At 41.0% G+C, this 21,151-nt stretch overlaps 1 protein-coding gene across 1 annotated transcript; it reads right to left on the bottom strand.

Annotated features, from left to right (window-relative positions):
* Positions 1-1,917: 1,917 nt before the first annotated feature.
* Positions 1,918-14,743, bottom strand: LOC124115179 (transmembrane protein 26-like). The gene is made up of 3 exons (XM_046476086.2): positions 13,579-14,743; positions 8,119-8,278; positions 1,918-3,798 (listed from the first exon to the last, which is right to left on the bottom strand). The coding sequence occupies exons 1-3, from the start codon at positions 13,794-13,796 to the stop codon at positions 2,659-2,661; spliced, it is 1,518 nt and encodes a 505-aa protein (XP_046332042.2). The 5' UTR covers positions 13,797-14,743; the 3' UTR covers positions 1,918-2,658.
* Between the last annotated feature and the right edge of the window lie 6,408 nt (positions 14,744-21,151).

Consider the following 21,151-nt stretch of genomic DNA (forward strand, 5'->3'; position numbering starts at 1 on the left):
TCGATTACAAGTTATGTCCCTTCTATGTCCCTCCTATTGTCCAATCAGATTCCACCTCTCATATCACTTGCGTTTGCTTCAAATAAAATGGCGTCGCCCAGTGAAGACGATCTGATCGATAATTAAGATCTATATTGTAATAACACGGGTCTTACTTCGCGAAGTGCATCAAATCATGTGAGCATTTTCATTATAAAATGAAAAGATTTGGGAAATATCTGTTGACGCTCGGTTGACGGTACACATGCTTAGCAAATCCTGCAAGCGACCGAAATCTGCACGGCAGTTTACGAACCGATTTTGATTGGACTATGCATAGACTAGTTAGTCCAGCCAAAATATAACTCCATAATTCCAGCAAAGTTCAACAAGTCAGTTAACTCTCTTGCCTCGGAAAGATGATAAGTGTGGACGTTAAACCATACTCACTCACTCACTCATAGCAAGGAATACAGGTTTGACAGTAGACAAGTAGATGCTTGTATATAGGAAACAGTGAAGTAAAATATCTTTATTTTCATATAATCAAATGTACCGCAAGTGCTGCTGAAATCTTCATTGACATATATTACATTCTTGATGAGTTTGTTTTTAAACACAATGTTAATAAATGAAGATATTCATACCTGTTACTTTGTAAATAAATTGTTATGATATTGTAAATAAATATTTTATACATATTTGATCAAATGTATTGTTTTCATTACAACCAATCATTCTTTGGGCACATGTATATGACAGTTCGTGATGTGGGGGATGTTAAACCAAAGAATATACATTGTTTTAAACACTCGTGTATTCATAGCTTTCGGCCATGGGAGCCGTGCCAATTTACACTTGTCAGAGGGGTACTCAAAGTACGCGATCTAGACTACCAGTTGTCGGACTTTCCTTTTGTGGAAGCCTCGGTGGCTGAGTGGGTTAGATCGCTGACTTTGTGTGCTGGCGATAAGGTGCCTCACTCTGGCAAGTGAGGGTTCGAATCCCGGACGAAGAATCGAGAATCTGTACTTTACTGAGAAAGTGTTATCCCAAATATAACATTTGTTACATTGTTTTAAACACTTGTGTATTACATGAGAGTTGTTTGATGTATTCGCCCTGTTAACTCAAGATGATGGATCTCCATTTAGTGAAAGGTGCATTTCTTAAATAGGTCGTACCATCGTGAATCAACAACACGTGGCGACCGGTTGGTCTCTGCACAGGTCACAGGTCACAAGGCAGGTGACGTTAAGCAACGTCGGTCGCAGAGAGTTCTTGGATAATCTGAATCTCAAGATTGGATTCTTTTTCATTTTTTGTGATATACAATGTATATGGAAATTAATATCTGTATTTACGTTGTTTGTCGAAAATTAGAATTTGTCTGAAGCTGAAAGCTGATTTTGTGGATGTATTACGCGAGTATATCCCGTTGATGATTGTGAGGTTAGGTGTACTGGGGTTTAACGTCGCGTCAAAGATGATTATTGAACTTACATAGCAACGTACGCGTGTGTGGCTGCTTGTACTATTCCGGGTTAATGCCGATATTATAGTGCTAGCCCACTGAGATCCCATGAAGCAGAAAACCTCACTCAGACACAGTATACTGACTCCGAGCCGACCAGTCCTTGTTTTAGCTCCTTAATGCCGAGCGCCAGGCAGGGTAACGTCAAGTACCTTCTTTTGCGTCTTTTGGTATGACGCGGCCGATGATCGACCACAAGTAAATCTTGCCAAGAAATCTCTGTGTGAAACAAATCTGGCGCGGTCAGAATCGGTGACTTGGCTGATAGCTTGTCATCGCACCCCGATGGCTTTGATTGTTGCTCATAATATCAGTCATTGGTCTCAAGAAAATATCAAGCAAAGAGTCTCTTTTCATCACTCAAAACATTTATTTTCCAAACTAATATTGAAATATGAAGCGCACTCTTGATTAACACTCTGCTCAAATTCGATCATGTACTATGTAAAGTCTATTATTCTCTGTTGTGGAATGGAAAAGATGTGTCACTAAAAATGATAATTCTTTTGAAGTAACTATTTCCTAATAACTCTTCTGTAATTATTTCCAATTTTTTTCTTTCGCGCAAAAATAGTTTTTTTGCTCGAATTGCGTTCTATACGACTTCGAATAAAACAAAACAATACTTTCGAACCTAAACAAACCTGGCATAACAAAGAAGACCACTTTTCCAGATGTTGGCCTTGGTACAAACAAGATATAGACCTCCCAGGACACACTCTGTGGGATCCAAGGCATCAAACTCCAATCATCAGGGGGGAATATTTGTTTCTATTCAATGCCCACCCTCGTCTATCAAGTGCATTATATATCTTAATTCATTTTTTTCAACCGTCTAAAACATAATTATTAGTTCCAATAATTTTCGGGAACAATTAATTTTATCTATAAAATCCCAACCATATGAATTCCCCGCCCCAGAAAATGAAACGGTCGGCCTCTAAGCATGCACATTTTACATTGTACATTTTTCTTCTGTTTGGCATCACATCATTGTTCGTCCAACAACGAGTCATTAGACCCGTGCAGGCAATTCAGAGTTTCTAACAAGAATCTAACAACTAAATACACTCACCAACCAATGTTCCTTGGCATCGCAAGATGGATATTGTCATCTATCTGATCCAAAACCACCACACTGGACTTCAATGTCCTTTACCAACCAGTTCCTTGGCACCCGCTTCATCCACAATCAGTAGCGTATGTTCATTACCGCCTGAATTCACAACCACTGTCCGACATTTCCCTGTCTCATTCAGGAAGGCCAGTGCCTTTGCCATTTTCCTGACATCAGCCCAGTGATCTTTGTCGTCCACGGACAGTTTACTTTTCCCTTTCCCCATCTTGTCTTCTTTCTTTTTCTTCTTCTTCTTCTCCTTCTTCTTGGACTTCCCTTTGTCGTTTGAAGGTTCTTCGTCTGGAACCGTAGCAGATGACAAATCAGCTGCTTCATCCTCAATGTCCCCATCATTGATATCATGGCCTTCTTCAATTCCTGTGTCCATCACATCCGTGTCTTGTGTATGGCTGGAATCTGTGACTGAGTCTTGCCTCATCAGTGACGATCTTCTCCTCTCAGCCAGACCTTCTGGCCTCTCAAGAGTGACATCCAAACTCATCTTCTTACACTGCTTGGGAGTCCCTGTTGTTTTAAGCGATCCCATTTTAGCCTTCGAGTCAATGGATCCAGTTGAATTTAAACCATCCTTAGCAATGACGAGTGTGGATTTGTCTGTCTTTTGACAAAATAGGACCAAGAGGCGATAAAACTGAAGAACAAGAACAAGGGTATTCTTGCATGTGAAGAACAGATTAGTGTAGCTCAGGACACCGTATCGGAATATCAACAGCATTCGCATGACCAAGAACGGCCCATCCTGAAGCATGACACTGATCATCATGGATAGCACTTCAGTAGGGCAACATGACTTCCCTCCCACGGAGATTGTGGAGGCAGAACTCCCAGAGTGGAACAGGACAGGACGCATTCTTTTTGACTTGGTGGCGGTTAGGACAAAGGTGAACTGCAGGAGGCTGGCCGTCCACATAGACAGGATGATCATGGTGAGGATTTTGTTGTAGCGGACTTCCTTCTCCTTGAAGGCTTCAAACAGCTCGATGATGTCAGCAGCCATGCCGATGTAAACCAGCAGGAGCTGGGAGAGTTGTTCACGGGTTATCTCCCCCTTGGGAAGCAGCCATCGACCAATGATGAGAACAAGCAGCATCATTTGTTCCAGTATCTTGCACCAGTCGTCAGGGGCAAAGAGGACTGGGAGACTTATCTGAAAGAGGAATTAGGCAGTGGAACCTCCAAATGTTATAACAAACAGTATCTTAGACCAGTCGTCAGGGGCAAAGAGGACTGGGAGACTTATCTGAAAGAGGAATTAGGCAGTGGAACCTCCAAATGTAATAACAAACAGTATCTTAGACCAGTCGTCAGGGGCAAAGAGGACTGGGAGACTTATCTGAAAGAGGAATTAGGCAGTGGAACCTCCAAATGTAATAACAAACAGTATCTTAAACCAGTCGTAGGGGACAAAGAGGGCTGGGAGACTTATCGGAAAGAGGAATTAGGAATGTAGGACGATAACAGTGAGGAATTACTCATTAATGGGAGTCATAACGGGTGTGTCAAGTGAAGTGATGTAAGTCCAGACCTTGGTCATAGTGTAGGTGTAACCAGTTGATTTTAGAAGCGGGTGATAAGGTTAATATACACCTTCCGGATAAATTAGATACAACCAACCCTCCAGATAGCATTACGATAAAACAGATCATGCTGAAATGTATGCAATTCAAGGCGCATCCTTTCCAGAATATAGTTGGGAATAGCACATACATCTATATTGTCTGCATAATGTTTACTTGGCAATAAATTACTCTCCTTGATAAACTAGCTACCTCTAGCGATGGCTCTGGATATCGACTGGAGATCATGCAGATGTGACCTGGTGTTATTGAGACAGGTTTTATTCTGTGAGAGGAGCTGAACAATATATTTTCACAACATTTGTTTGGGGATATTCGTAGGAGTGAACAGACTCAGCCCATAGCTTGATTTCTTCCCGTCTTGTAAACTTTTCGCATTCAAGACCTTTAAGCCCCGCGACCCGTGAAGATCCGGGGTAGAATAGGCCTTCAGCGACCCATGCTTGCCGTAAAAGGCGAGTATGCTTGTCGTAAGAGGCGACTAACGGGACCGGGTGGTCAGGCTCGCCGAACCGGTTGATGCATGTCATCGAATCCCAATTGCGTGGATCGATGCTTATGATGTCAATCATTGGATTGTCTGTTCCAGACTCGATTATTTACAGACCGCCGTCATATAGCTGGAATATTGCTGAGTGCGGCGTTAAACAACAAACAAACAAAACACCACAAAGAGAATAGTGGGTTCCACAAAACATTGTGAGGTTTCCACAAAAAGATTTGTGTTTTTCCACAAAGAGATAAATGGGTTTCAACAAAAAGGGTTTTCACAAAGGGATTAGTGGGTTTCCACAATATAGCTGGAATATTGCTGAGTGCCGCGTTAAACAACAAAGACATAACTTTAAGCCCCGCACACAGGTACATGAAGCTAAACATGGAGATGAGAACACAATGACATCCGAAGCTGAACATGGAGATGAGAACACAATGACATCTGAAGCTGAACATGGAGATGAGAACACAATGACATCTGAAACTGAACATGGAGATGAGAACACAATGACATCGCAAACTGAACATGGAGATGAGAACACAATGACATCCGAAGCTGAACATGGAGATGAGAACACAATGACATCTGAAGCTGAACATGGAGATGAGAACACAATGACATCTGAAACTGAACATGGAGATGAGAACACAATGACATCGCAAACTGAACATGGAGATGAGAACACAATGACATCCGAAGCTGAACATGGAGATGAGAACACAATGACATCGCAAACTGAACATGGAGATGAGAACACAATGACATCCGAAGCTGAACATGGAGATGAGAACACAATGACATCGCAAACTGAACATGGAGATGAGAACACAATGACATCTGAAACTGAACATGGAGATGAGAACACAATGACATCGCAAACTGAACATGGAGATGAGAACACAATGACATCCGAAGCTGAACATGGAGATGAGAACACAATGACATCGCAAACTGAACATGGAGATGAGAACACAATGACATCCGAAGCTGAACATGGAGATGAGAACACAATGACATCTGAAACTGAACATAGAGATGAGAACACAATGACATCCGAAGCTGAACATGGAGATTAGAACACAATGACATCGCAAACTGAACATGGAGATGAGAACACAATGACATCTGAAACTGAACATAGAGATGAGAACACAATGACATCCGAAGCTGAACATGGAGATGAGAACACAATGACATCGGAAACTGAACATGGAGATGAGAACACAATGACATCTGAAACTGAACATAGAGATGAGAACACAATGACATCCGAAGCTGAACATGGAGATGAGAACACAATGACATCTGAAACTGAACATGGAGATGAGAACACAATGACATCTGAAACTGAACATGGAGATGAGAACACAATGACATCCGAAGCTGAACATGGAGATGATAACACAATGACATCGCAAACTGAACATGGAGATGAGAACACAATGACATCCGAAGCTGAACATGGAGATGAGAACACAATGACATCTGAAACTGAATATGGAGATGAGAACACAATGACATCCGAAGCTGAACATGGAGATGAGAACACAATGACATCCGAAGCTGAGCATGGAGATGAGAACACAATGACATCGCAAACTGAACATAGAGATGAGAACACAACGGCATCCGAAGCTGAACATGGAGATGAGAACACAATGACATCCGAAGCTGAACATGGAGATGAGAACACAATGACATCGCAAACTGATCATAGAGATGAGAACACAATGACATCCGAAGCTGAACATGGAGATGAGAACACAATGACATCCGAAGCTGAACATGGAGATGAGAACACAATGACATCGCAAACTGAACATGGAGATGAGAACACAATGACATCCGAAGCTGAACATGGAGATGAGAACACAATGACATCGCAAACTGAACATGGAGATGAGAACACAATGACATCTGAAGCTGAACATTGAGATGAGAACACAATGACATCCGAAGCTGAACATGGAGATGAGAACACAACGACATCGCAAACTGAACATGGAGATGAGAACACAATGATATCTGAAGCTGAACATGGAGATGAGAACACAATGACATCGCAAACTGAACATGGAGATGAGAACACAATGACATCCGAAGCTGAACATGGAGATGAGAACACAATGACATCCGAAGCTGAACATGGAGATGAGAACACAATGACATCGCAAACTGAACATGGAGATGAGAACACAATGACATCGCAAACTGAACATTGAGATGAGAACACAATGACATCCGAAGCTGAACATAGAGATGAGAACACAATGACATCGCAAACTGAACATAGAGATGAGAACACAATGACATCCCAAGCTGAACATGGAGATGAGAACACAATGACATCGGAAACTGAACATAGAGATGAGAACACAATGACATCCGAAGCTGAACATGGAGATGAGAACACAATGACATCCGAAGCTGAACATGGAGATGAGAACACAATGACATCCGAAGCTGAACATGGAGATTAGAACACAATGACATCTGAAACTGAACATAGAGATGAGAACACAATGACATCCGAAGCTGAACATCGAGATGAGAACACAATGACATCCGAAGCTGAACATGGAGATGAGAACACAATGACATCCGAAGCTGAACATGGAGATGAGAACACAATGACATCGCAAACTGAACATGGAGATGAGAACAATATGACATCGCAAACTGAACATGGAGATGAGAACACAATGACATCCGAAGCTGAACATGGAGATGAGAACACAATGACATCCGAAGCTGAACATGGAGATGAGAACACAATGACATCGCAAACTGAACATGGAGATGAGAACACAATGATATCTGAAGCTGAACATGGAGATGAGAACACAATGACATCGCAAACTGAACATGGAGATGAGAACACAATGACATCTGAAGCTGAACATAGAGATGATAACACAAAGGCATCTGAAACTGAACATGGAGATGAGAACACAATGACATCTGAAGCAGAACATGGAGATGAGAACACAATGACATCTGAAGCTGAACATGGAGATGAGAACACAATGACATCTGAAGCTGAACATAGAGATGATAACACAATGACATCGCAAACTGAACATGGAGATGAGAACACAATGACATCTGAAGCAGAACATGGAGATGAGAACACAATGACATCTGAAGCTGAACATAGAGATGATAACACAATGACATCTGAAGCAGAACATGGAGATGAGAACACAAAGGCATCTGAAACTGAACGTGGAGATGAGAACACAATGACATCCGAAGCAGAACATGGAGATGAGAACACAGTGACATCGCAAACTGAACATGGAGATGAGAACACAATGGCATCCGAAGCTGAACATGGAGATGACATGGGGGGTTGTAAATGACATCTTCATCTTCCTGTCCTACCATGTCCTACCTGGCTGTTCCACACGGTAATCTTCTCGGTCCTGGAGGCGTTGACAGACGCTCTGCCACCAGTCCTGGCTGCTAGGATTCTTCTGTCCAGGAGATTGAGTTCCAGGAACCAGATCGCAGGAACTGCAGTCGCCAGATACAGTAGCACGCTGGGGCAGACCCTGAAAACACGATCCATTACCTTACATTATGTCACGTGCATAAATCTATTACCTTACATTATGTCACGTGCATAAATCTATTACCTTACATTATGTCACGTGCATAAATCTATTACCTTACATTATGTCACGTACATAAATCTATTACCTTACATTATGTCACGTGCATAAATCTATTACCTTACATTATGTCACGTGGATAAATCTATTACCTTACATTATGTCACGTGCATAAATCCATTACCTTACATTATGTCATGTACATAAATCTATAACCTTACATTATGTCACGTGGATAAATCTATTACCTTACATTATGTCACGTGGATAAATCTATTACCTTACATTATGTCACGTGGATAATTCTATTACCTTACATTATGTCACGTGGATAAATCTATTACCTTACATTATGTCACGTGGATAAATCTATTACCTTACATTATGTCACGTGGATAAATCTATTACCTTACATTATGTCACGTGGATAAATCTATTACCTTACATTATGTCACGTGGATAAATTTATTATCTTACATTATGCAACGTGGATAAATCTATTACCTTACATTATGTCACGTGGATAAATCTATTATCTTGCATTATGTCACGTGCATAAATCTTTTACCTTACATTATGTCACGTACATAAATCCATTTTCTTACATTATGTCATGTGGATAAATCCATTTTCTTACATTATGTCCCGTACATAAATCCATTACCTTACATTATGTCACGTGGATAAATCTTTTACTTTACATTATGTCACGTAAATAAATCCATTACATTATGTCACATACATATAGAGAATCTCACCCAAGTGTCTTTTGATATCAAATATGTCAACACAAGTTGATAAAAGTGGAAAAAATTTCGAGGCTTGCGGGGGATCGAACCCCGGACCTAATGTCACGTGGAGAAATTAATGACATTTAACGTCGCGTTCAAGAATATTGCATTCAGACACAGTATACTGACTCCTTGTTTTACCCCCCTTATGCCGAGCAGCAAGCGGGGTAACAACAAGTACCATTTTTAGACGTCTTTTGGTGTGAGGCGACCGGGGATCGAACCCCGGACCTTCCGCTCTCCGGGCAGGCGCTCTACCGTCTATCGGTCCATTATACGTTATGATATATACTCAACAACAAAAGGTCCTGTGACACCAATATTTTAGTTCAATTTTCAAACAAGTAAAGTTTGGTTTTCAATATTGTAGTACATGTATGGAATCAAGTCACAAAAACGCAACTGCTACAGAAAAGCATGCATTCCATGCAAAAGTTGACTTTTATGCAAGCCCCATGCATTTCACTACCCAAGAATAGGCAGAAAAACATGTGCGTTAACGGGATTCCATATGCATTGTTTAGCATCGTGCTGACAGCAACCACTCAGAAAAACAACAAAATTACGCAATTATTCAACATTACGAAATGCTACGCCTGTCCGAAAATGAGCGTCTGCGAGCCATTGGTATGCTTGAAGCACGATCGAGTCAACGTGATGTTGCAAGACAATTAACGTCTACAGAAACACCATTTGGTGTTTATGTCAACGTTGGCAACAGACGAATGCAGTCAGAGACCATCCTCGGAGTGGCAGGCTACGCGTAACCAATAATCGACAAGACAACTGGATTCGAACAACACACCTACGAAATCGATTCCAGCCAGCAACAGTGACTGCAAGAAGCATCCCTGGCCTTCGACGAATATCTTCACAAACCGTACGTCGTCGCCTCAGATGTGCAGGGATTGTCGCCAGAAGACCCGCCAGACGTCCAATTTTGACAGGAAACCACCGTCAAGCACGTCTACAGTGGTGTAAACAGCGTCTACGCTGGACGGCCATGCATTGGGAACAAGTTCTATGCACTGACGAGTCTCGTTTTCACCTCAGCCACAGCGATGGACGGATTCGAGTATACCGACGTCGAGGTGAACGTTAAGTCAATCATTGTTTCATGGAAGAAGATCGGTTCGGGGGCGGCAGCGTTATGGTATGGGGTGGGATTACAGCAAGACAGAGGACCCGTTTGATAGTGGTCGAGGGAAATCTCAATGGACAGCGCTACCGCGACGAGATCATCGACCCTGTTGTGCTACCGTTTTTGCGTCGTCATGGCCAAGGTATTACCTTTCAAAATGACAACGCCCGGCCTCATATTGCTCGACTTGTTCAGGATTCTCTTCAACAATGTCATCCCCTGGCCGGCTCGCTCCCCTGATCTCTCACCAATCGAGCACATGTGGGATGAGATGGATCGGCGCCTTCGACGTCAACCACGTGTTCCACAGACACTCCAGGAACTTCGAAACATGCTCCAGCAGATATGGACAGATATCCCACAGGACTTTGTGCGACGCCTGGTCCATTCCATGAGACGAAGATGTGTTGCTTGCATTGCAACCAGAGGTGGACACAAACGCTATTGATTTGTAAATTGACATTCTGGCATGTTCATTTTTTTTGTTTTTTATGAAATCACACATTTTCTGAAGTCAGTATGGAAAATTAAACCATTTGAACACTTACAGGAGTCTTTTATCTGTTGCAAACCGGAATTGTTTCAGATTTGGTAAAAAACATAACTTTGCATTAAATCTTTTTCAATGTCACAGGAATTTTTGTTGTTCAGTATATATTTCGTTAAGTAACGCTACACAACACAGTACTGCACATCACAACGCACACAGCAAGACTCTCTCTACCAACTACTCCACACAACACCCACAGCGCAGCACAGCACATATTTACCACGTTGTACTATGTACACAGGAAACATAACAATCCATCATAAAACGCGTGTCTTACACAAACATGGACCTTGCTGATTGATTGATTGATTGATTGATTGATTGGAACCGAGCGCGGTAACAGACAGCATGTTGGTATGGTGTGTTTTGTATGTTCATGCTGTCTGAGATTTTTTATGATTATGAGCTGTGCTGTGTTGTGCTGTGTTGTGCTGCGCTCATGATGTAGTCGGTATCGTATTTTGAAGTGTTTTTTCAGGTGAAGAATTGACTTGCATTTGCATGTGTTTGTAATGTGTGCCACGTGGGGCAGGATACGCTCAAACACATGCTTCTGATATAGTCGGAATCGTACAATCGACTCGGCTTTCAGAGATGGAAAAGGTTTTGTCTCTAAAATTTATTATGATGATGTGTTGTGCTGTGCTCTGCCGTGCTGTGTTGTAAATATTGTGTTGTGCTGTGTTGTAAATATTGTGTTGTGCTACGCTTATGGTGTAGTCGGAATCGTATGACGGACTCTGACATATATAGAGCTTTCTTATGCTTTTCTGTTTTTTTTTATGATTATGGAAATGGTTTCTCTTTTATTGTAGATATTCAATATTTTAGAGTAGTGTGAAACTTTTCTTGTAGACAAAATAGATTAGAATAAAAAAAATGTTCAAGGTTTGGCATCCTTGTTGATGTCGTTGATTGATTCTCCACCTTGAATATATAGCGACGGCGCGATCGTACCCGTGATGCGAACTATTGGCCAAAAAGTGAGTAACATGACCATGCTGGATGCACTTGGACCATGTGTTTACTTTGAGTATAGAATATTTCGTGCCAACCAGCTTCAAGATAGCGAGAGTTTTTAAAATTAATTTTGACGATGAAACAAATTTAGTCACGATTCATAGTGATTCTTTTGTTTCTTCCCTACATGTGTCTATTCATCCATACATATTAAATGTTATTTACAATATAACTAGCACGGAACTACTTAAAAAAGAAACATCATACACTGAAAACTGAACCAAGTTGGTTCACAAGAAACACACTTGACTTGCCTTTGCACGTGTTTGTGATGGGAACCGCAGGCGAGGCAGGATACGCCCGCCTTTTCGCGAACACCTGGTATCATCACTTTTTGATAGTGATTCATAAACATATGCTCATGCCAGTCGGAAAAATAGTATCGACTCTGCTTTTAGCAGAGATCTTTTATGAGTATGGAAAGGGTTTTGCCTCTTTTATTATTAATTCTTTGTCAGATATTTCTATCTAATTTACTGAAGATGTATTCATGCTGTCATATTATTAACCTATCGACATATATATCGCACGCACGCATAGCACGCACGTATTACCTACCTGACCCGTGAAGATCCGGGGTAGAATAAGTCTTCAGCAACCCATGCTTGTCGTAAAAGGCGACTATGCTTGTCGTAAGAGGCGACTAATCGGGATCGGCTGACTTGGTTGATGCATATCATCGTATCCCAATTGCGTGGATCGATGCTTATGATGTCAATCACTGGATTGTCTTGTCCAGACTTGATAATTTACAGACCGCCGTCATATAGCTGGAGTATTGCTAAGTGTGGCGTTAAACAAACAAACAAATCTACCTACCTACCTACCTACCTACCTACCTACCTACCTACCTACCTACCTACCGACCGACCGACCGACCGACCGACCGACAGACAGACAGACAGACAGACAGACAGACAGATTTAGATCGTATATGTAACCATGAGACCAATAGTACAATTACATTTTGTTGTATGACAGTTTGTCGCGGAGAACAATAGCATATTGTATCTAAATAGATACACGTATTTTTAACGTTATTTAATTCATCCCTCAAAGAACCATAGTCACAATTTTGTTCTTGACGATTACAAGAAGAGCAAGGCTGCACTGATACAGCTGCTGTATTTTACCATCAGTGATTCATAGATGTCAACGATGCTGTGGTGCATGGTCGTTGTACGCAATGTCACGGCAACAGATGGTAGATCCGACACTGTATATACAATTGTCAATGCCGGCTTAACTTGGGCGTGAAAATGTAAACATGTGGAGGACATTTCTAAATTTGACGCATGAGTGACAAAAATGATGTCCGATGTTATTCCCTTTTTTGACTTGTGGGATATGTTCTATGCTTTTTCGTGCGATCAATTGACTTGCCTTTGTATGTGTTTGTGAACCGGTGGGGCAGGATACGCTCACCTTTTTGCAGACATTTCTTATGAATATGGGAAGGGTTTCGTCGCTTTCATTTACACGCGTATAACTGGAGATGTTGCATGTATGACTTCCAGAAATATGCATATCAGTTCAAGAAATCTGTATATCTGTTCCGGAAGTAACGAAGCCGGATAGAACAAGGGGTTGGTTGTATCAGGACGTGGTGCATGCACATGTTCCTCTGTCCCATGGCATCATATCTAGTACTGAGCATGCTAAAACATTGAAGAAGAAACACATAAGGATAGTATAAAACTAGGAATATTGAAACATTAGTAAACCACTCCCTACTCACCATTTCCATTCTCTGCCCTTCTTCTTCTTCAAAGTAAAGACTCCTTCCAGAATCAGCAGCGGGAGAGAGCCTGTCAGACACCAGTAGAGGGGGTCCCCCTTCATCACAACCACCCTCCAGATACACACAAACCCATGGGCAGCGAACAAGCACCTGCCGATGACCGCCTTCACGATGCCAATGGCTGTCATCGCCTTTTTCAGGCACTTCTTCATCATTACGGACGAGTTGAAGGAGCTGACCGAAGTGTTCCCTCTTCTCCTCCAAGTTCTGGCGGCTTTAACAGGTTTCAAATGAAGGTTTCAACAGGTTTCAAATGAAGGTTTTAAAGGGTTTCAATTGGAGATTTTAACAGGTTTCAATTGGCGGTTTTAGCAGGTTGCAAATCGTGAGCAACAGTGAAACATCTTGTTTCATCATGTTTATGACAATTCCTGTAATGCAAACGTCGGTGGCTATCCCATTCCACCGTGGGCTTAAGTCTTAGGTCTCCTAACTCGTTCTCTGATGACGTACATATCATTTAATATCACATCCAGTTAGAAGGAACATCCAAATGCAATTTGTGACCCTCGTTGGTTTTCACTCATAGTGTGTTCTTGTTTCTTGGAGTATAGGTATTTCCCATAGTGTGTTCTGGTCTCCAGGAGTATAATTTAAATCACATCAACAAAGAAGGATTATCCAAATTGAAATTTTCTTTGGCGCTCTTTCGTGTTCTTCCCCCTTACTTACTGAAACACATTGAATACCAAGGATTCCTGACAATACACCTCAGGTCTGCGTTTGCTTTTAAGTACTGCAAAAAGGTAAAGGTCAAGTCAAAAGATAAGTTTTCATTCGCACTCCATTCCAATAGACGCATATGCTCATCCAGTGTTCCTTGGAAACTCGTATCCTCAAAATCCTCCCAGTTCCTGAAATCGCCTTCTGTGCATCGTCAACGGCAGACACATCGCACATAACACTACAGAGGTGCAACACGATTGACGAATGTGCTGTTAAGAGATTAACAATAATGTCTGAATGTAACCCATTCTGAATTTATTTGCTGATTTAAGAGGCATTGACATCATCTTTGTCTTCTTTTTGGTGTTCATTGTCTTCATCGGTGTCTCTTGAACCACTCTTATTATTAAATTGTTCTCTCTTTAGAAATATTTCGAGCATCCGTGCCTTCATACGAACGAGCATTCTGCGGTTAGACACGCCAGGCGTCACGTGACCTGCTAACGGCACGCTGGGATGCAATGAGCGACATATTGGCGGACCCATGAACTAATTGTTTTCGATTGGGAATATCCTGGACTGGTGATATTTAGTTGATAATCAGGATTATGAAACAGGTTAGTTCAACGAGAACAATTAAGCAAAAGGTTTAATGCTCAATAACAATATCAAATATATTGAGCATTAATAATTCACCGAATGTGGAATGTGGAAGAATATGCGTCATCTCTTGTCACATGCGTATGTAGTGTTATCACAGCATGTGTTCATTGTTTACAACGCGGAATTGTTTTTTAAATGTTCTGTTTTATCATTTTTGTATCGACAAAAAGGAAAGTTGAATCGGTTTGTTTCGTTGTTTTGACCGACACTGGTTATTCAGGCGTTGACGTGTTATATTTATAACAAATGCAAACTAAAACAGATTTGGGGTTAAGGTTAAGGGTTAGCGCAGAAGCAATTATCAATTAGGCTTTGTCAACTACAACAGAAATGTTTGGGCCGAGACTATAAATCTGCCCCACACCGTGTTACAAAACGAGCATATTCCCCAGGCGTTTTCTTTACTTATAAGCAGCAAAATATCTAGACTTGAACACAACATTGCACTTGTCGTTTCCAGTTTCAACCAAATCATTAAATCCATCACTTGATTGTCTGGTTTGTTTACGTGTCGCCTTAGCATGGTAGGGGTACTGACGTGCGGTGTCAGGCAACAAACATATTTTTTTATGAAACGTATGAGTGGCGGGTGCTACCGGTAGTGCAGGACATGGACATCATGTTCGCGAATACCTCGTCTCATCACTGATTTTCAGTGTTCCATTCAGTATTTTATGGAATCTGTTTTTCTCTGGCGCTGACGAATGGGAATGTCTGCATAACCTGACGGCCAAAAGAAACTTTACCACTTTAATTATGAAATTGCAAAAAGTTAAAAATACAAGTTCAAACTAAATGAGTGCAAAACACATCGTCCAAACACAGCAATGCTCTATGCAGCAAGTGATTCACGTCCACGGCACGATTTTTGTATAGAAAATACCAAAATAAAGAAAAACACGTGCCTCTTGGGCAGCCGAAACTACAGGTGCAATAAAGGTTATAAATTATCAGTATCAGACACTCAAACTGATACACAATACACCACATAAATGCCACTACTGACACCCGAACAACGTGAGCGGGCCCTGGCTATAATACAGATCGGAGCCACCAATGCCCACATTACTAGAACTTTTGGTTGCTCCCGTGCTCAGTCAGTCCAAGAACAGGCAGACCCAGGGTAACTACGCCCAATGAAGACCTGTTCTTGCGTACATTGCATCTCCGGAATCGATTCCTGACAGTGACGTCATCAGCGACGAATGCCTCAGGGCATATGGTTAGTCGACTCAGGGCTCAAGGAATTAGGGCTTACTGGCTGCCACGTGGTGTCCTTTATCAACATGACAACGCAAGATCCCATACATAACTTCCTTGCAGCCAACAACGTCAACGTTATGCCGTGACCTGCACGCTCCCCAGACATGTGCCCCATAGAACATCTCTGCCATGTCATGGATCGTCGTGTTCGACAGCGAACGCATCATCCAGCCAACCGACACGAACTGATCCAAGGCCCTCCAAGAAGAATTGTGACGTATCCTACTTGACGTCATTAGACGACCGACTCTGTACGCCAGAGAGTTTTTGCGTGTCTTGTAGCAGGGGGTGGTCTTACACGTGGGGGTCATATCAATATGACGTGTCCTTGAATTTGAGCGATTTTTAGATGTGTGTGCCTTTCGTTGAAAGCATATTTTTGCTACTTCACCTAAATTCGGGCAACTGTTATGCCAATATCGGATGCTGTATGACTGTAATTTTAAATGTTGATTTCGTTGAAATTGTGATCTTTTTAATACATTTTACTTCATGTATCTATCTTTTGTGGTTTTTAAACTAGAGTGATTTAAAACTATGGTAAAGTTTCTTTAAGCCGTCAGTTTATATACAAGGGATATTTTTGCTCCGTATTCGTGATTCATTTATCGAGTATATTTGAATGAAACGGTACTGTTCCGATAATCGTTATCTCTTGATATAAATACCAAACATAAAACAAGATTAAGAATGGGTTGATGTGGAACATTTATCCTTAGCAATATCCTCATTAGCAATTTCCTTATGATAAAGGGGGCATTGGTGACCAGTTGTCTAATGCGCTGTTATTCGCTACACAGAGTTGCGTCCCTTAGGCGTGCCAGAGACCTATGGTCGTGGGTTCAAATATCACATTTAAACTGTTTGTGTTTCTAAGTATGTCAGCACCATACCCGTGCTCGTGGGTTTCACCAAATTGGTAAACATTTTAGACCTGCATCATTTCGGGCTTTCCCGCCGTGATTAACTAGTAACTGTAAAAGCGTTAACCAAACTCACTCACTCACCCTCTTTATATACAGGGAGAAGAACCTGGCTACGAGCATCGATGAACACGGCTTATCTGTACCGAGTGAAATAGTTTTGAAAGTTCTGAGTTTTAATTCACAAGGGCGAGATAATCCGTAATTGAGAAGGGATTGAGTAAGTAGAAAATTACGGCGATGTTAGAAATATTACAGCAGTTACAAACGGCTTCACAGCAACAGATACCCGAATAAGCGAACCCGTACATCAAGCGCGACAGTCTTTAACCACTGAACCATACCATTGCCCCCTTATCAGAAGAATGTTCAAATCCCAGATTCCCTCCCCGTATATATATATGTCCCTAGTTTTCCTCAGAACCACATACGTCTACGTGGACTTTTACCGAAAAACCATCATACAGAGAAACCGCATTTTACGTCGATATTATGGCTGTGGGATTCCTGAGTAGAACAACACATGCCTGTTAACATCTTCCCGAAGCAAGGTAGTTTACTAACTATAAGAGTCCAGTTTCCACTCTTGCTGAACTAGGCTTGAATGTTATATTTTGGCTGAACTAACGAGTCAAAGCATAGTCCAATCAAAATCGCGTGACGAAATCGACATCCGGTTCGTAAACTGCAAAATATCAACTGGGCATCGACATATATTTTCCAAATCTTTTCATATTTTTATGTCTGAGACAGGGAATGTGAAACTTTTATTTGATTAACTTGATCAAATCGTTTTGACTTGGAGCCCCCCTTTTGATTAAAGCAAATTCAAGTGATATAGGAGGTGGAATATGATTGGTCAACAGGAGGTTTGTTTGTTTGTTGTTTTACGCCACACTCAACAATATTCCAGCTATATGACGGCGGTCTGTAAATAATCGAGTAATTGACATCATGAACATCGATCTACGCAATTGGTCAGAGAGGCTGACCACCCGACCCCGTTAATCGCCTCTTACGACAAGTATAGTCGCCTTTTACGGCCAGCATGGCTCACTGAGGACCTCTTCTGATCCGGATCTTCACGGGTGTCAACAGGAAGGACATAGAAGGGACATAACTCGTAATAGACACTGGTGGCGCTACGACCGAGCCACGAAATTCCAACCTCGGGAAGATGGCTTGTCGACGAATGATGACCAGGTGGTTACGCTATTTAACATGGCTGATTGTCCCCTGACGTAATCGGTGCTCATATTAGCAACCACAAGTTGGCATGAAATGATTATTTCCAGGTGGCCATGATATACCAAATCTCATCAAAATCAGATCTTAGTTTTCGCTACCGCTAACCAAAGATCTGAGGACATCCCATTACGGGTTACGTCAGAACGACCTTTCGCGAACATTGACCGACCAATGAAATGACTGACAAGAATCGACATTAGCAAATCAGAAGGCAGCTTTCTCGAGCTTTACGGCAATAGTTTCAAACTGGCGACTATGCTTTGAAACATATTTTGATATATTCTCGATTAAAAAAAATAAAACTGACCAAAACAACATTCTGGAATGGCTTATAGATGGCCTAGATTGTATGGATATAATCATAAAACCCGTAACTGTCGTTCGGAATACCCTCTGTTAAATATTTCGAGGTTGGATGATTAGAAAACACATTCCGACGGTCACTTTCAGGATCTGGTAAGCGACGCTCTGATTGGTTGGATGAAAGGTCGTTCTGACGTGACCCGTAATGGGATGTCCTGAGATCTTTGTTTAGCGGTAGCGAGAACTAAGATCTGATTTTAATGAGATTGTGATATACCTGGACTATCTCTGACTGTCTGTGATTGGTAATTATTTATGTCTCGCACTGTACTGGTTTCATCGCCGTGTGTTCTGTGTGTATTGATTAGAAAGGTGTTATAACCAGCAGCTGTTCGGGACTGAGTCATGCTGTATAGTCATGTTCGGTCAAATCCATATTTCCCGATAAGGTGTGTCAGCTGAACAACGTATCAGCGATATTCTACACGGCTATCGATTGTCCTGACATGAGAGCTTGCTGATGTGAATAATAAAATATGCTGCATAATCATAAGTGAAATGTACACATATACCATGCCATTCTGTCGTGTTGTATTGATTTATATGGATTTATTCATTTTATTCACTGTGCTAAAGTTTAAATTAAAACAATTCTGACATTGCATATTTATTTATTTTTTTCAAAATGAGCACTTGATGAGCAAATGAGTTTGATTCGTTCGGTGTCCATGATTATTTTGTTGATATTATATTCCATCTTTTATTTGGAATGATGTCAATGGAAATGAAATTGTTCAAAACAGCTTCCCGAGATCACGTCCGCCATACGAAATTTCGCGCCGCGGTTGTAATTGAGGTGGGTTTTTTTAAACAGTAGTGTATGCACTGTTCTTTTGAGAACAGACGCTAGAACAGCAAACGCTGTTTATTGGCCCTCTCTATAACGTGTTTCAACATGACCTCTTTATAGCGTGTCATAACAGGTCCTCTCTATAACGTGTCACAACAGGCCCTCTCTATACCGTGTCACAACAGGCCCTCTCTACCATGAGATGTTAATACAAGCTTGCAATGTAGAATCTCACTTTCGTTCCAGAGAACATATCAGGAGATCCAGACACCAAGGTATTGGTTGCACACGTAATTAATCACGACAAATTATGTATAATATATATTTTATTTCATATTTTCAATTAACCATATATGATAACATACAAATCAACAGTTTCAAATAATACCTCACACGGGGATATTGCACTATGCCCAGCCATCTTGTATGCAGATACAGTGAGACCTCGTTAATACGGACCTCCTTTATCCGCAAACTCCCGGATTCTTGATACTTCTTTCAGGAAAGTCTAAAAATATAAACAGGGAGGTGGGGTGCGGAATGAATTGTGAAGTCGACTGATTCCTAAACCAAGTTTTATAAGAATCTGGCATAGAATGGATATTCATCCGTAGCCGTGATTCGTTAATTAGGACGATTTCATTCGAAACGGTCTGCATTAATGGGGTTTCACTGTATACAAAAGCACTTTACAATATACATATGTACATTCATATAAATGATACATGTAAGTGGCACGAAGCAGCTGTAGGACAGTGAAGCCAGGATGGATGTATGTGTCCAAGGACTGGTACCTTTATCTGTGTGATAACACATATTAGTCCTGCCTTCACTCTTCTCCATACAAAGTAGCCTTAGCTATACAAGATACATACCACAGGTAACCAACAATATATAATCATAGGAAATAAGTTCAAAATTTCAATCAGTGTGTAAAACCGGAAATACTAAAATGAGGTTTTAAATTAAATGCCAAATAATTATATTCGGAATCCCATTACATTCATTGTTATGATCAGACGGTTGTAGAATTGTCTTTGAAGAATTACATACTTTACCTCCAGATGTAATAATTGAAAATGTAATTAGATGCATATTATCCCTGTGCTTTAAATTAAATATATATTTTTCCTAAACCATTTCTAAATGTTATTTTGAAATTTCATCAAAATTTATTTGCTAAGTTTAAACTTTGATTCGCATATTTCATCTCAGTAACTCATATACAACTCCTGACATACACTTAGAGAACGGTATTTTGAACATAGATTAACGTGTACGGTTGAAGATGCTCACGTTGTCTCTTAGTTTTGCTGTTTGAAATATGAATATTACCCATTATTAATTCCATTGTATATTTTGATATATCCTGCCGGGCAAAAGAAAGTATACACCCATGTGTGATGGTGGTTAAACATGAAACAAGCAAGAAATGGTTATTCAATGGTGATGTATTTGACACGGGTATCATGGTTGTGTTTTGGATCTTGAGTTTGCAGTGTTTCAGCAACTGTTTCAGCCTTGTAACGTTTTGATAACGTTTTTAATTGTTGAGTCAATTTCAAATTTCAAGTGCATATTTTCTTTTGCCCGA

Source organism: Haliotis rufescens, unplaced genomic scaffold (genome assembly GCF_023055435.1).
Source record: "Haliotis rufescens isolate VD_foot unplaced genomic scaffold, xgHalRufe1.0.p SCAF_13, whole genome shotgun sequence".
Classification (NCBI taxonomy): Eukaryota; Metazoa; Mollusca; class Gastropoda; order Lepetellida; family Haliotidae; genus Haliotis; species Haliotis rufescens.

Bases quoted from the DNA above. Each gene is read 5' to 3' on its own strand.
- LOC124115179 (XM_046476086.2), bottom strand. From the start codon at position 13,796: ATGATGAAGAAGTGCCTGAAAAAGGCGATGACAGCCATTGGCATCGTG. The intron at 8,279-13,578 runs GTGAGTAGGGAG...TCGTGTTTTCAG, and splicing joins AAGGGCAGAGAATGGAAATG to GGTCTGCCCCAGCGTGCTAC. The intron at 3,799-8,118 runs GTAGGACATGGT...TTCCTCTTTCAG, and splicing joins TTACCGTGTGGAACAGCCAG to ATAAGTCTCCCAGTCCTCTT.